Source organism: Protopterus annectens, chromosome 3.part0 (assembly GCF_019279795.1).
Source record: "Protopterus annectens isolate FY-2018-M chromosome 3.part0, PAN1.0, whole genome shotgun sequence".
NCBI classification, from domain to species: Eukaryota; Metazoa; Chordata; order Ceratodontiformes; family Protopteridae; genus Protopterus; species Protopterus annectens.
The window spans coordinates 1,671,887,271-1,671,902,971 of NC_056731.1; the positions used below are offsets into that span (position 1 = coordinate 1,671,887,271).

The 15,701-nt window shown below is 37.9% G+C and overlaps 1 protein-coding gene across 1 annotated transcript in view; it reads right to left on the minus strand.

The window, feature by feature from the left end:
- ANGPT1 (angiopoietin 1) overlaps window positions 1-14,490 on the minus strand; it is a 1,835,232-nt gene extending 1,820,742 nt beyond the window's left edge. The window contains exon 1 of the mRNA XM_044065710.1: window positions 13,692-14,490. Within this exon, the coding sequence (XP_043921645.1) occupies window positions 13,692-14,036 (345 nt within the window). The 5' untranslated portion in view covers window positions 14,037-14,490. The remainder of the gene's footprint in view (window positions 1-13,691) is intronic.
- Window positions 14,491-15,701: the final 1,211 nt, after the last annotated feature.

A 15,701-nucleotide genomic window follows, 5' to 3' on the forward strand; every position in this document is an offset into this window, starting at 1 on the left:
TCAAAAATATTCTTAACTGGCTTTCTATAAACTCCCCACAAGAAACCATAGTTCTAGGAGACTTTAATGTAGACTGAAATAACTGCAATACCACAATCCCAACCTCACATATCAACCTTTATGGCTTCTCACAAACTATTAACTCCCCCACCAGAACTAATAAACCAAATAACAAAGAAAGTACCTTGGACTGGATACTTACTAATAACCCCCAGCAAGTATCTATAGCAGGAACCCTCCCAGAAGACCTAAGTGACCACTTGCTCACTTATATTATCAGAAATAAAACCAACCTAACTTTCCCATCTTCATTTAGAACACTACGCACCAAAAAGCAATTCAACTCAGAACTTTTCCAAAATGAACTTAAACAATGCAATTGGTCACCATTAAAAGATCTCCCTATCAACAAAGCAGTAGAATACTTCAATTCTACTTTCCTTAATATCCTTGACCACCATACCCCATCACGCTCAGTTAGAAATAAAACTAAACCAGCCCCTTGGCTTACCAATAATACTAGACAACTAATCTGTCTCAGAAACAAGTCCTGGGCTAAATGGCTTTCTACTAAAAATCCTTTAGATCAACAAATCTTTCGTCAACACAGAAATATAGCTAAAAAATCCATCCTATTAGACAAGAAAAACTATTAATTTCAGCACTCCTTTCACAAGGAACCACAAAAGTTTTCGGCGAGCATTAATAACCTCCTACACCCTGGTCAAACATTTACTCCCAACCCCACTGGCTCCAACCCAAACAGCCCCTCTCAAACTACCAATGACTTCAATTCTTTCTTCACAAATGCCATCCAAAATCTTGCTAACCATCTATCTCCTGATACCTCAAATTTACCTCCTCTACCACACCCTCACCCCCACCATTTCATTTACAACCTATACCTACCTCTTTCATCTGTTCCCTTCTCCAAAAACTACAACCTACTACCCCCTCAGCTGACAAACTCCCAGCAGAATTCCTTCAAATAGGAGCTAAAGCCATTGCTTACCCCATTTCCATTTTGATTAATAGAACCATATGTGAAGGAACCATCCCATCAATCTGGAAAATTTCTCATATCATCCCTTTACATAAAGGAGGCCACTCCAATGAATATTCAAATTTTCGTCCTATAGCTCTGCTATCCCCCCTAGCAAAAATTATGGAAAAATGTATCCATAAACAACTACTACATCACCTTCTGCATAATAACATACTCGCCAACTGTCAACATGGATTCCGTCCTTACCATAGTACCACCACTGCCCTTCTATCCTTTACTGACAGCATAAACAAAATCTGTAATAACAATGCTATTTCCTCTGCAATATTCATTGACTTATCAAAAGCCTTTGATATGGTTAATCACCAACTCCTACTACATATACTGAAATCCCTCTCACTCAGCACACCAGCCATAAATTGGTTTAAATCCTACCTTGAAAACCACCAACAGGCTGTACTATGGCAAAATAATCTCTCAAATAACCTTCCTATTACTCTTGGTGTTCCACAGGGCTCTATCTTAGGCCCACTCCTATTCTCCATCTATATTAATGACCTTCACTCTGCACTCCATAACACCACCTGCATTCAATATGCAGATGACTCCACTATTATCTGCACTGCCACCACTCAAACTGAACTTAAATCTCTTACCCAAGAAGCTTTCAACACCATAGAACAATGGTTCTCTAAACGTTGCCTCCTCCTTAACCCCAAAAAAACTAAACTATTACTCTTCGTGCCAACTCGTAATTCAAACCCTATTCATTTCACACTTATATCCAGTGACGGCACTGTTATCTCTCCCGACTCTACCACCAAACTATTAGGAATAACAATAGACAACAACCTTAACTTTGATAGTCATATTAACAATACTATAAAATCAGTCAACAAAAAACTTCGATCCCTCTATAGAATCAAGTTATTCCTTACACCAGTAGCTAGAACCACCATAGCCAAGACCCACTTAATGTCATCTCTACTGTATGCCTCACCTGTTTACACCAATCTTTCTAAAAATAACATCAACAAGCTGGCTACATCCTATAATAATATTGCAAGATTTGCTACAGGTTCTCCCTTCCGAACTCATCACTGTCTTAACCTAAAACAACTAGACTGGCTTGAATTGGCTAACCATCTCCAATATCTCCAGCTTGCAACTGTCCATAAGACCCTGCATCTACCCACTAACACTCCAGTACTCTCCACAATCATTGAACCCTACAAAAACCTCAAAAACCTGCGCTCCTCAAACAAACTACTAATAAACATTTCTAGGTCCAACAACTCATCAGGTGACTCCCTGTACTCTAACTCTGTAGGAAAACTATGGAATTTACTACCCCCTGAACTAACAACACTAACCTCTCTTCCACTCTTTAAAAAGAAACTGATGCTATACCTAAAGACTCACTGGCTCTGCAGTGGCATTCACCCTGATTAATCTTCCTTTTCAAACTTTTTCTTACTCCTACTCTCTTTATTTACTCCTAAATCAATAAAATATAATTTTTCACAAATAAACTTTAATATATTCAGCATATTAGACCATCTCCTGTACACCACCTATTTGAAGCCTACTTCCTATGATATCACCACTGACTACACCACGTGTATACATAGTAAAAAATATATATATATATCATTTTTCACAAATAAACTTTAATATATTCAGCATATTAGACCATCTCCTGTACACCACCTATTTGATGCCTACTTCCTATGTTATCACCACTGACTACACCACGTGTATACATGGTAAAAAAAAAATATATATATATATATATATATATATATATATATATATATATATATACTTCTCCTAAACTTTTATGGCAATTTTTAGTACGTCCTGTCATGACTTGCATATGCTTGTATAATTCTAGAACTTGATCTGCTATAACTCTGTATTTTATGTATTTGTTGATCTGTATTTGCCTTTTATGTTACTTTTGGAGCTTTTCTCCCTGGGCCTCTACTGAAAATGGACATGTATCCAGCTAGACTAGCCCGGTCAACAAATGTAAAATAAAATAAATAAAAGTAAATAATATAAGCCGTGGTGGTGCAGCGGTAGCATTGTTGCCTTACAGCAAGAGGTTCTCCCATTTGATTCTCGGCTGGAGCGCCTTCTGTGTGGAGTCTGCATGTCCTCCCCACAGTTGAGTGGCATTTGAAAGACATGTGTGAATAGGCGTGCCTTCGCTGAAGGTTGGGCATCGAGCTGGCACCTCGGCACCATAAAAATCTACTGCCAATCATTAGCAGACCGGAGTTCTGCTGTGGCGACCCCTAACTGGGAAAAGCTGAAAGAAGAACAATAGTTCAGAGTAATGGTGATTGTAGAAGAGAGGTGAAGAAGCGAATACCGGCAGGATGGAGTGGGTGGAGAAGAGTGTCAGGAGTGCTTTGTGACAGACGAGTACCAGTAAGAGTGAAAGGGAAGGTCTACAAGAGGGTAGTGAGACCAGCTATGTTATATGGGTTGGAGACAGTGGCACTGACAAAAAGGCAGGAGTTAGAGCTGGATGTGGCAGAGTTAAAGATGTTAAGATTTGCACTGGATGTGATGAGTGTGGACAGGCTTAGGAATAAGTATATTAGAGGGTCAGCCCAGGTTGGAAGTTTTGGAGACAAAGCCAGAGGGGCACGATTACATTGGTTTGGACATGTGCTGAGGAGGGATGCTGAGTATATTGGGAAAAAGATGCTAAGGATGAAGCTACCAGGTAACAGGAAAAGAGGAAGACCTAAGATACAGTTTATGGATGTGGTGAGAGAGGACATGCAGCTGGTTTGTGTGACAGAGCAAGATGCAGAGGACAGGAAGAAATGGAAACAGATGATCTGCTGTGGCGACCCCTGACGGGAACAGCCGAAAGAAGAAGAAGATGATGATGATGATGACCATGTTCTTGCCATGATTTTGCTATATAGTGATAACATCAGAAGTGAATATTGAAAAATGTTCTTTGAAATGTGACACGAGTGTAAGATATAGACTAGCAACACAGTAAAAAAAAAAGAATAAGATCCTTCAGTCAAACAGATGAAGAACTACTTGATGACATGAGCTCACAAAGCAAAGCACAAGGTTTCTGGACTTTAAAATTCATAAAGTCAAGTGTCATAGACAGATTAAATGTACTCTTTCAGCAATACTAACGTGCCACAGATAGTGTCAGCTAAAAGTTTTGTTAAGAAAGACATCAATTTTGTACTGCAATTTGTAGCATAAATTGAAATTTGATGGCAACCCATCAGACTTATGATGGCTGACATGAAGAATATATGCCCTGCGCTCACATATGCAAAGACAGTTTTACAAGAGTAGTATGTCACCTTCCACAATTCATACAGGGAAGGTGACAGGTTAGTGTCCATACCAGCCAAGGACCTCTCAAAATAGCACTCATTTCAACCTCACATTCCTATAAATAAAAGTCCCAAACACTTTCAAACAGGACTATTAAACTGCATTGGAATAAACAGCAAACTAGACTAAACTGACCTAGGTCTATGGAGTAGAAATAAAGGCACAAGTATTTCTTCACTCACTGAAACCTGGCTTAAAGCAAATAAATAGGTAACTGCCAATGTTCCTAACCTTTCAGGCATCTGCCAAAACTAAACAGGATCCAGGAGAAGGAGGTTACATGCAGCTAGCAAAACAAACTGATTTTAAAAATCATAGCTATATCATAGGTTCATAGGTTCATATGTAGGTACTAGGATATTGGCCCAAGGGCCTACGTAAGCCTAGCCAGCAAGGTGATGAATATGACAGCAAATGGCTCATCATAGAACTTATGCTCCTTCATAGCATTTTACTTATAGGCACAGTCTGCTATCCACCCCCAGTCATTCACTCTAACCTCAATGGCCTGATGTACTACAAAACAAGCACAGAGCAAAAAAATGCTTCATTACTCCAGGATATTTGAACAAAATCTTCCTACGACAAAGCAAATATTACCCGAGCAGCATTCTTTGAGACCAAAATCTCTGCCAAATAATAAATGAACCAACTAGACATAACTTTTAGACTAATAAGAATACATTTCTAGATATCCTAATGCTCAACCAGCCATCACAAAAAAAATACAGTGTACATCATTGCTCTAAATATTAGTGAATATCATGGTATATCTTTTGCACACTTTCTAAAACGAACAGCAATGTTAATTGGTGACAAGTACTGTAGCATCTTTAACGTTAATGAGGCTGCCAGTTTTCTAAGTTTTGCTCCAGTGAGTATCCAAAAATAATATTACCTTTACATATACTGACTACATAAAGCCACCTGTGCCATATGGTTGGTTGCCAAACTAAAACTCTTAGTCAGACAAAGAGACTCCATGTGAAAACATTGGCAACAAATACTGTAACCCTATGGCCATAACAACTACATCTATTTATGAGCCCAAGCCAAAAAAAAAAAAAGACTTGTCCATTGCACTAAAGCCACTTACTTTTATAATAAACAGTTCTTAAACTCCAGAAATTTGGGATGGAAGTAACCAAACTAACAGGTTGCACTAAAACAAACAGCAATCCACATACTTTCACACCAAATAAGTTTGCAACAGAATTCATTTGTCTAACATCCCACATACGAGCATATCAAGCTACAAACATCCAGAATTTACCCCTACTTTAACCATGCATGCAAGCCTTTATTTTTAGAGAATTATCCAAAAAGGCATTGAATATTTAATTCAATCTCTTCTCAGCCATGGTTCTGCTGTGCCAGATGGTACCTGCCTATGGTTTGTTAAACAGTTTGGTCACGTTCAGTGCAGATACTTGTACCACCTATTCAATCTTTCCATCATTCTGCTGATATCCCCTGAAATCTAGATGAAAGCAATAGTTACTCCATTCTTAAACTTAGTAAACCCTAAAGTAAATTGGATTTTTGGCCTGCTTCACTACTTCCTCACCTAGGTAAAGTACTAGAAAAAGCCATATACAACCAATTCACAAACTACATCTATAAATATAAAATGCTCTGATCCCAACAGCATATTTTAGTAAATACAGAAGTACTTAAACCACTCTACATACCCTAAATGACACCTACATATGCTAAATGACACCTACATGCCCTAAATGACACCATTCTCATTAATACATGAAAAAAAGGACAACTCACTAGACGTCTTTTTATCCCCTTCACCAAAACCTCTGATTCAATAAACTACACAGATCTCCTTTGCCCAAGCAGGCTTTGGATTCTCTACCATGCAATGGTTCTCAAGCTGCTTAGAAAACAGAACCTTTGCACTTAGAACTTACTGTTCCCTTTTAAATCCTCAAAATATTCACATTATCCACAAAGCTCAGTTTTATCACTGGACTGGTACTCTCCTTAGCCCTGCCTCAGACCTGAAAGAGACTGATGTCATAATTTACGCAGATAACTTAGTCTACTATATTGCAGCCACCAACTATAAAGCTATTCTGCAGAAGCTGATATACTCAGTTAATAAATAAACTTCCATCACTAAATAAATAAATGCTTACATTCATTAGAAGCCTCCAAAAACCTAAATAAACGACAACTTCTCTCTTTCCCAATCTCCTGTGATAACAAACTATTACTGCTATCATTCAAATACATTGGTGTCACCTTGGCCCCATGACTAAATGTGGCACTGCTTATAAACAATGTTAAAAGGCAAAATTAACTTTGCCCTTTGTAGTTGCTGCAAAATTGCCCATTACCTCACACCTGAAGGTAAGAGGACTATGGGCAAAAGCTTACTCCAATCAGAATTAGAGCATAAATTAACTCTTCTAGCCTGCACCTCCATGAAATATTTAAAGATCTTCAGACAATATCCAACCAAGTCTGTCACTTAGTTCTCCTGACTCCATAAATTAGAACACCACTGCACCAAACTGCAAGGAGACAGATGGCCACCCTGTAAAAAAATGCATAGATACCTTGCTGCTCAACCCAATGCATTAAAATGTATAGAGGTATAGCTTGGGTAGGATGAATGGGTGCTTGTCCAGAGTGCAAGGTTCTAGGCGGTGTCAGTGTTGGCAGTGGTGTACAACCAATATTCAGAAATGAATGCCAATACTGTATCAGCAGTCACAGGTGAAGTGGTACTTTAACTAGAGCAAGCAGCCTGATATACTTGGAACAAGCAGTTTACTATGGTTTCAGAGCAGAAGAATTATTATTATTATTTTTTTTTGCTCCTCAAATCAGAGTTGGGGGGGGGACCAGCTCGAAGGGCACCAAGTAACCTAGCTACACCTCTGAAACTCTGTACAATCATACTACTTCCTCTCTTCCTAGCAGTGAAAAACAATACACAATTCACAATCCAACAGTGTAGTGCTATTCTCCAGATCCTTACCTACCACCAGCTGTGTGTACCCAAGGTGCAGGATTTTAAATGCCTGGGCACTCTCATCAGCTAATCCCATATTTCTCTTCACATTAACGGTGCCATGATAACAATGCTGCAAAGCTTCTCAGCAATGTACATGTGAAAGTAACTCGTTAAATATAAGTGTATTTGGATTGTACTTCTGTTGTGAAATTGTCTGTTTAACAGTGCCAAGATAAACAAAGTTGTAAAGTTTTACAATGATGCACATATGTTTATAAGAATACATTGCTACATTTGTTGAACAAATCACAATACACTGATCAGTTTTAACTATGTCTTACAGCAAAGAAAATGATCACAAATTAATGCAACACTTAACATTTACAATCATTCCACAAAAGACTATAACCAGTAAAAGATGCAACACTCAATACAGCAATCTAAGCAATACAACACATATATGAGTGAACATAAAACCACTAAAACAGTGTCCTAACAGATGCATTTACTTCAAAAGTAATACCAAAAACCAAAACAAAGCAACCCCCCCTCCATAGCAGTATGAAATACATAAAGACATAAAAGTACTTATTTAAAGTAAAAACATTAAAGGCATAAAAGTACTTATGTAAATTAAAAATATGCCTCCCCTGCCTGTGGGAATATTTTGAATACTGCTTTTAACATGGGGAGACTTCATCCCCACACCTTTGATGTGGAGGGCTATACAGCCCTGGAATTTATATGTACTAACTCCACAGTCACAAGCCACAAAGCAAGGAAGAGACACCTCAGCTGTGATACAATTTGATAAACTGTACCACCAATGATTTTCATACAGAGAAAAGTCAATGATTAAAGAAACTTTTTGACTAAACATGTGAAATGTGTTTTTATACACACACACACACACACACACACACACACACACATATATACATATATATATATATATATATATATATATATATATATATATATATATATACATAAATACACACACACACACACACACAAACACACATATATATGTATAGATATGGTTTACCATCAAAATGTTGATCACCCAAAGGTCAAATGTGCATACTGTCAACTCCTTTATGCGAAATCTGTAATGCCATTGCTCAGAATGTCACAAAAATACAGAATGTCGACATTTCTGACCACTCTACACCTAAAAGCAAGTGCTAACATGGGTCAAAAAGGGGGTGAAATTTTGCGGTTCAGAATACCGATGTTTGACATTTTCAAAAGTCGCAGTTCGGAGTTTGCATTAATGGTGTCGACAATATGCGATTGACATTTTGATGGTAAACCTACATACATACAGACACATACACACACACACACACACACACTCACGCACACACACACACACACACACACACACACACACACACACACACACACACACAGACACACACACACACACACACACACACATATATATATATATATATATATATATATATATATATATATACACATACATATATGGGTCCCCTTCAGATGGTCGAACTTTTAAAAGCTCGACTTTCATATGGCCGAGACCATATGATCAAACTTTTAAAAGTTCGAATTGTCTGAATGGGGATCTCCATAGGGCACATAATGGGAAGATTTCCCTTTACTGTAATTTAGTGCAATCTCAGAGTTGGTATATTTAAACAGCGGGGGGGGTGGATGTAGGGGAGCTTGCACCCTTGCTAGCACTGTTTAGTTTTGTTTTTTTGTTTTTTTCACATTGTTGAACATTGAAATGTTTGATCATATGGTCTCGGCCATATGAAAGTCGAACATCTGGATGTTCGATTATGTGAAGTAGACCCATATACAATATATATATATATATATATATATATATATATATATATATATATATATATATATCTTCATCTACTTCTGTTCAACAAAAACACATTTTTTTCAAAAAACAGAAGTAGGAACCCATGTGAGCAAATTGCATGTAACCAAAACTGCACTTTCGCAAACACCAGTTCACCGAATGAGACATAAAGAAAAAAACACTGCAAACATGCTTTAGCCCACCCCCCCATATCCCCACTATTATATATATATATATATATATATACTAACCCTGAGATCACACTACAGTGGGGAAATGGGTATATTTCCTTACCCACACTGTACTGTGCTTTGGTGGTGCAGTGTTTGTTTTTTTTTTATGTCTGGTTTGGTGATCCAATTGTTTATGAAAGTGCACTTCATGAAAATACTCTTTCAGTTATGTGCACTTTTGATGAAATGGGTTCGTACTTCTGTTTTTTGAAAAAATGTGTATTCGTTGAACATAAGTATATACACACACACACATATATATATATATATATATACATATACAAGGTTGCCTAAATGTGCTGCCAAGATTGCAATATATGACATAATGTTACCATCATTCATCATGCATGTGAAGTAAATGTAACTATGCTGAATGCTCTTTATTCTGCTGTACAATTTTCTGCTATTTTTCTGTTGTATTCCACTGGCTGTGGCTAGAATGGTTCTACTTGGTATCACTCCACTACCCCACTTAACAAAGTTTATACAAATAAACAACAAATTTCACCACCACCAAACTGAGTAGTGCATTAGATATTCTCATCAGCTAACCCTTCCAACTTAGCTTTGGACACCAGATAACAGATTAAAGTTAGTGACCGAACTGGGAGGCAGGACTACACAAGAACTAGTCAGAAGGATAAGTCATGTGCCTGAATTCAGCTCGGGGAAAACATGACTCTCCACAGATAAGAAGACCATTTTTTTTTCTAAGAGACTATTGCCAGTGAAAACAATATCTCCTGATGAAGATGTTTCCTTTCAATTGCAAGAAAGACAATTATACAAACATAATTCTTGACAGACTCCTGGGAATTGCTCCTAGTACATTTGTTAGGCTAACTGCTTTAAAACATGGGTGGTGCACTTATGAGTGAATCTTTGAAAATAAATGAGTATATGTTCATAGGTTAATAGGTGTTTACTAGGCTAATGATCACAAGGGACATTTAAAGCCTAGCCATGCAGGTATAAGTTTACTTTTTCTGACAAACATGTTAAAATTATCAACAACATCATCAGTCATGCATAAAGCCTAGAAATGTGAAACGCCTAGTTCAGAAAGGGACTGAATAAAGTGTACAACAAAGATGGAAGCAAGACATCTGCAATTTGCAAGATACTTGGAAAGTCCGGAGTATAGGCTGCAGGCAATTAGGCTGTGGTTAATGAAGAAGGCCACTTGATTTGTAGAATTCTGTGAAATCATATGTTTAGAACTGCCTTGACTCTACTGACATGCCTAGATGAATAACCATGTTCTACTTAACCTAATGAAAGTAATATTTTAGGTAACCTGATAGGCCTCTCATTATCTTTTGCAACATAAATAGAACATGTTATCGGGACAGCTATGCATCATAGAGAATCCCAAGTAAAGCAAAGTACTTCCCTTACTTTGTTCAAATGTTATTTGGATGAATGGATGGAAAACTGCCAATTGACTCTTGGTTTAAAACCCATGTCCATCATGGATAGGAGCAACAAGTAAATGTCCCATCATATATTTGCTCTGCCTACCTCTGGGTTATTCACATGCAAAATATAAGGATGAAAAACTACCAAGGGAATGTAAGGTCATGCTTCTTAAGATCTGCACAGATCAGTAGCCTAGTAAGTACCTACGATGGTTCACATAATTAATATTGAAACCACCAACCTGTAGCATGTCTGTGTTGTAGCAGTTCTCTTCTTAGTCAAATAGAGAAAGAGATTGGGGAGACAAAAGCATCAGTCAAATGTTATGTGCGAACCTACCACCAGAAATGTTTTTGTAATCTTTTCTAAGGCTACCATTTTCCTGAGTTCTTCTTTATCCAAAAATGCAAAACTGTGGGTATCTTGGAGAGCTCATTGTTCAGTGACTGCTATTTTGTGCAATAAATAATGTACAATGATATAGCAATATTGCAGATAAGCATATTCTCCACTGATGACATCTTATACATTGAAAAATAATGAAAGAAAAATTCTAGACAAGGGAATTATTAATTAAATCCAGTCAAAGAAATGTTATTCCATATTCCAAATAGTGTATAAAGTAACATTTAAAACGTCTGCATGATTCATGTGAAGAATTTAGTATTGTTGCATTTTAAGATGTGAAACTTGAATCCATTTCACTCCCTTTTACTCCAGTGGCATATACTCCTGTCTTAATTCTTGTAGGACACATAAAATGCATTGCATAAAAACAATTTACTTCAGAGCTTAGTGGATTACATTTCAGACAAGCATATGACACCAATAAAGTATTTCACAAGGTAATAAATTTGATGTACTTGCAGTGAGAATATTTCAATATTATTTATGCAGAGTGTCCCATGGTTACTGCTTATGATAAGCAACAGTAATATCTTAAATTAATGGAAACAATAACATTCACCAGGTCCCATACCATACAATGTATGCTTTCCCATTCTCTTTTCGTACCACCATTTACCATACTTTTTCACCTATGCGATAGCTGAAAACAGTTACAAGGGACACTAAATTATAGTCCTCAAAAATGAAATTATGTTTTCCTGAGATGGAATCCAGGAATTATAGCCATGATTTTTTAAACTGAGGGTATCATACCATGGGTTTGTTGCAATTTTCCACTTCATCTATATATATGAAAAATTGAAACAGATTTTAGGTACACTGTTGTAGGCAATAAAAGTGAAAAGAAATATAGGTTGTAATGAATGAGTGCTATGGTCTAAAATGCCAAATTCTGTGAAAATCATTTTTTTCACCAATACTCGTACAGAGCAAATTTGATATTTACTGGTATTTTACCTGGAAAACTGGAAAATCAGTGTCTGTGACAATGACATCTTATGTTTTGGTACTTTAGCAGATACTTTTTTTTTAATTTCTAAATACCTACTAAAAATGACAGGAATATATAAAAAAACTCATCTGCAGAATTATATAGCCCTTAGAGTTTTTATACGCAACTTTATATAGAAGTTAGTATGCTATTAGTCTACACTTTATTTAATCCTTATTTAATTGGTTTCATTTTTTTTTGCTAACATTGAAAATATAATCCATAAAGAACCTAAAGGTCATCACTCGCCCCAGTGAGAATAACTCAGAAATTAATGTTTCATCTTCCAACACTGTCCAGAGCTGCAACCTGTCTGAGTTTTCCATACTGACTATCTCTTAAACAGTTTACCAGTTGTAACATTGAGGGTACTTTATAATATTATGCAAGCAACATTTGGTGACTTCACTTTTAAGCTTGATTTTCTGCAATATTCATCTACCCTAGAGACCCAAGCAGTCATCTACACCCCAGTCCAAACAAATATTTCTGAACCTGAAAAGTTTCTGCAAACAACAGTGCTGAGTTTTTGTTCAGGCTATACTGTTAAAAGTGAAGATGATCTCAGCGTTGGTCCCTAACCCTTGCACCTACCTCCTGCATACACCAACAAATGCTTTATCAAAACATAGTAATGTTTATTTCTGCAGTTCTAATACCAGTAACTTATATACCTGTCGAGCAAAATTCAGACATTATGAGTAAAATACACAAATCAGCCTTGCACAAAACAAGGAGGAGTTCGTATTCTATTTGTTTAATTTCATAATTATACCTCCATTTGCCGTGTGCATGCAGTAGCGCTGAAAATTTGAAATTCACCATTTACTGATGCACTCTTTTTTTCATTCAAAATATGACCAGACTGACAGTTTTCTTCCTATCAAAAGCACGAAACTGATATAACTGGGTAACCTCAGCAGTTCTTAATTAACTTTACTTCTTACTTATCTCAGTGTTTACTATCGAGGGTACACTGTTTCACCAACTAAAGGGAATATGCGGTGAGACTACTGTTCAAGGCTACTATTATTTCACATACCTGTTTAAATGGTAACAGGTCAGACTTTTGTAATAGGAAGAATGCAAATAATTTAAGGGTGAAATTCTTTTGTCTTAAGAAAAGCGTGCATACGTGTTTTTAATGTGAATACGTAAGAAGCTGAAAGTAATCTACGTAATGCACAGTCACATCAGCAAATAGCACGCCTGCAGTACCATTATAATATGTGACAGCGGAAATCGCCTGCTAAACCTGCAAAATTAGTAAAATACTAGTGTTTCAGAAATGGATCGCCTCTTTAAATCTGGTCTCGTACACCCTCTTTTTTTAAACAACTTGAATTCGCTTAACTTAGGGAAAACGTTTTTCTAGGACAAACTGCATGGATTCTGCTTTGCTAAGAAAAGGTGAGTCAGGATGGACTCACCTTGCGCAGCCAGTGCGTGTAGTTCTCCATCACTTGCTCCAGTTGTTGGAGTTTGTGCGTGGACTCCAAATTCTGCATCTGCGGGGCGTCCCTCTGCAGCGAGTTGAGGCTGTATTCCGGGGGGTTGCCACTACTGCCCCCACTTTCCCGACAGTTGCCACTGTCCCCAGGGTGTTCGGGCAAGATGAATGTGTACACGCAGGACCCATGCTGCATGCGGCTGTATCGCCGGCCACTGCTGTCAATCCCAGTGCCAACCCAACGCTGTCCACTGCTGCTGCCGCCCGTCTCCAGCAAGGTAGACAAGAGCACCCAGGCAAGTACCTGTAGAAAAACTGCTGACATCCTCTGCTCTGATGTTAGCAGTTCCTTGAAAGAAGTGCCTTAAAGTAATGCCAGTAGCTTTGAAAATCCAGGTTCCCTTGAGACTGGTTACACAATGACCTTGAGAAGTTCTAGGGTTTTAGGACATAACATGTACCCTTTTTCTGTGAAAATGTTTACACTATTACACTTTCAAGTTTAAATTTTAAACAGTTTGAAACATAGGGCACTTTTCCCTGGTTTATCCTAAGTTTTAGTAAGTTGACATTGTAATTATTTGGGACAACATGCAACAGGCTGTTGCACAAAGCTTGGGGTTCTATATCTTCTCTATGGCTAAGCGCGGACGTGGTTTCACAGCCAGTCACGCTGAGCTGTTAGTTGGGACACAACTTTTTATGTCTCCTGGCAGTTCTGCAAGTCTTTGCTGTTGGACTTCCCTCCCCCAACTGTTTTGCTTCTAGCAATATATATATCTTTCTGTAGCAGTGAGGGGGGAGAATGTGCGACTTACAAGCGTAGACTAGCGCTCCCTTATGACTTGAGTATGTTTGTATGCAGAGTTACTGTGCTATTTATGCAGAGTGCATGTGTGTGTTGGGGGGGGGGGGGGGGGGGTGCAGAGTGAGACAGAGAGAGAGAGAGAAAGGGAGGGAGGGGTGGTAGAGTGAGAGGGCGGGAGAAAGGAGGTTTGTATTCAGTGTCTTAGAAAGCACAGACTTTAACAGAGAGGAAACTTAACACACTCCAAGAATCATTAGAAAGAAGATAAAAACCATCGTAAAATACACCAGGCGTAGAGTAAATGAGACTCAGAGATCACATCTTTATTTTTTATAAAAAAGGGAAAAGTTAACATTAGAGTACACGAAGCCCGGAAGTGATTAAGAACACGACAGTCAATGGACATATTGAAAGGGCTGGATCAGTGTAGTGTTGTTCCCAATGTTATGCTGTATGTGAGAGTAGGTCATAGGGTAGCTGTCAGATGACCAAGCTGAATGATATTTAAGTGTGCCGCTGCTCGCTTGAGTAAGGAGCTTAGTCTGGGACAGAGCATTGCTTTGATATCTTTTGTAAAGCATTCGTCCCATTAGTTACTCTGCATTGACATCCGTCCTTATTTCACAATTCTTTGTTTTTCATCAGGTAACATGACAATCACACCTCTCAACTGTTCACATGTTCGCAGAATGCCCAGATTTTTGGATCATATGTTTGGTCTGTACCTCATAAAATGTGTGGTTTTCTGGCAAATCACTAGGATGATATGAGTATTGCAGTCAGTGAAAATGACACACATTTGAGTTTCAGACTTCAAATCCTTCAGAAATGTAGAAACATTTCTAAGTTTATAAAAACAATATTTAGAATGTGTTCTTGTTTCGGGACCTTTACCCTCCCCCGTTTTCTTGGACTTTGCCCAGATTTCTTGCACTAAGAGGTTGAGAGGTATGGTGACAGTATTCCATGAAATGGAAGAAGGACCTCTTCTGCTTGCCCTACAACCCCCCTCTCCCAATAACGCCTAAAGGGACCCTTTCTCCTTTGCTTCTCCATTCCTATCCCACCTAGAAAATGGTTTCCTGGCTGTGACAAAGTAGCCAAACCATGTTGCCTATACCAATAACTGACACACAGTACTGCACTACATTTGCCCAACTGGGGATTTATGCAATCCTTTGT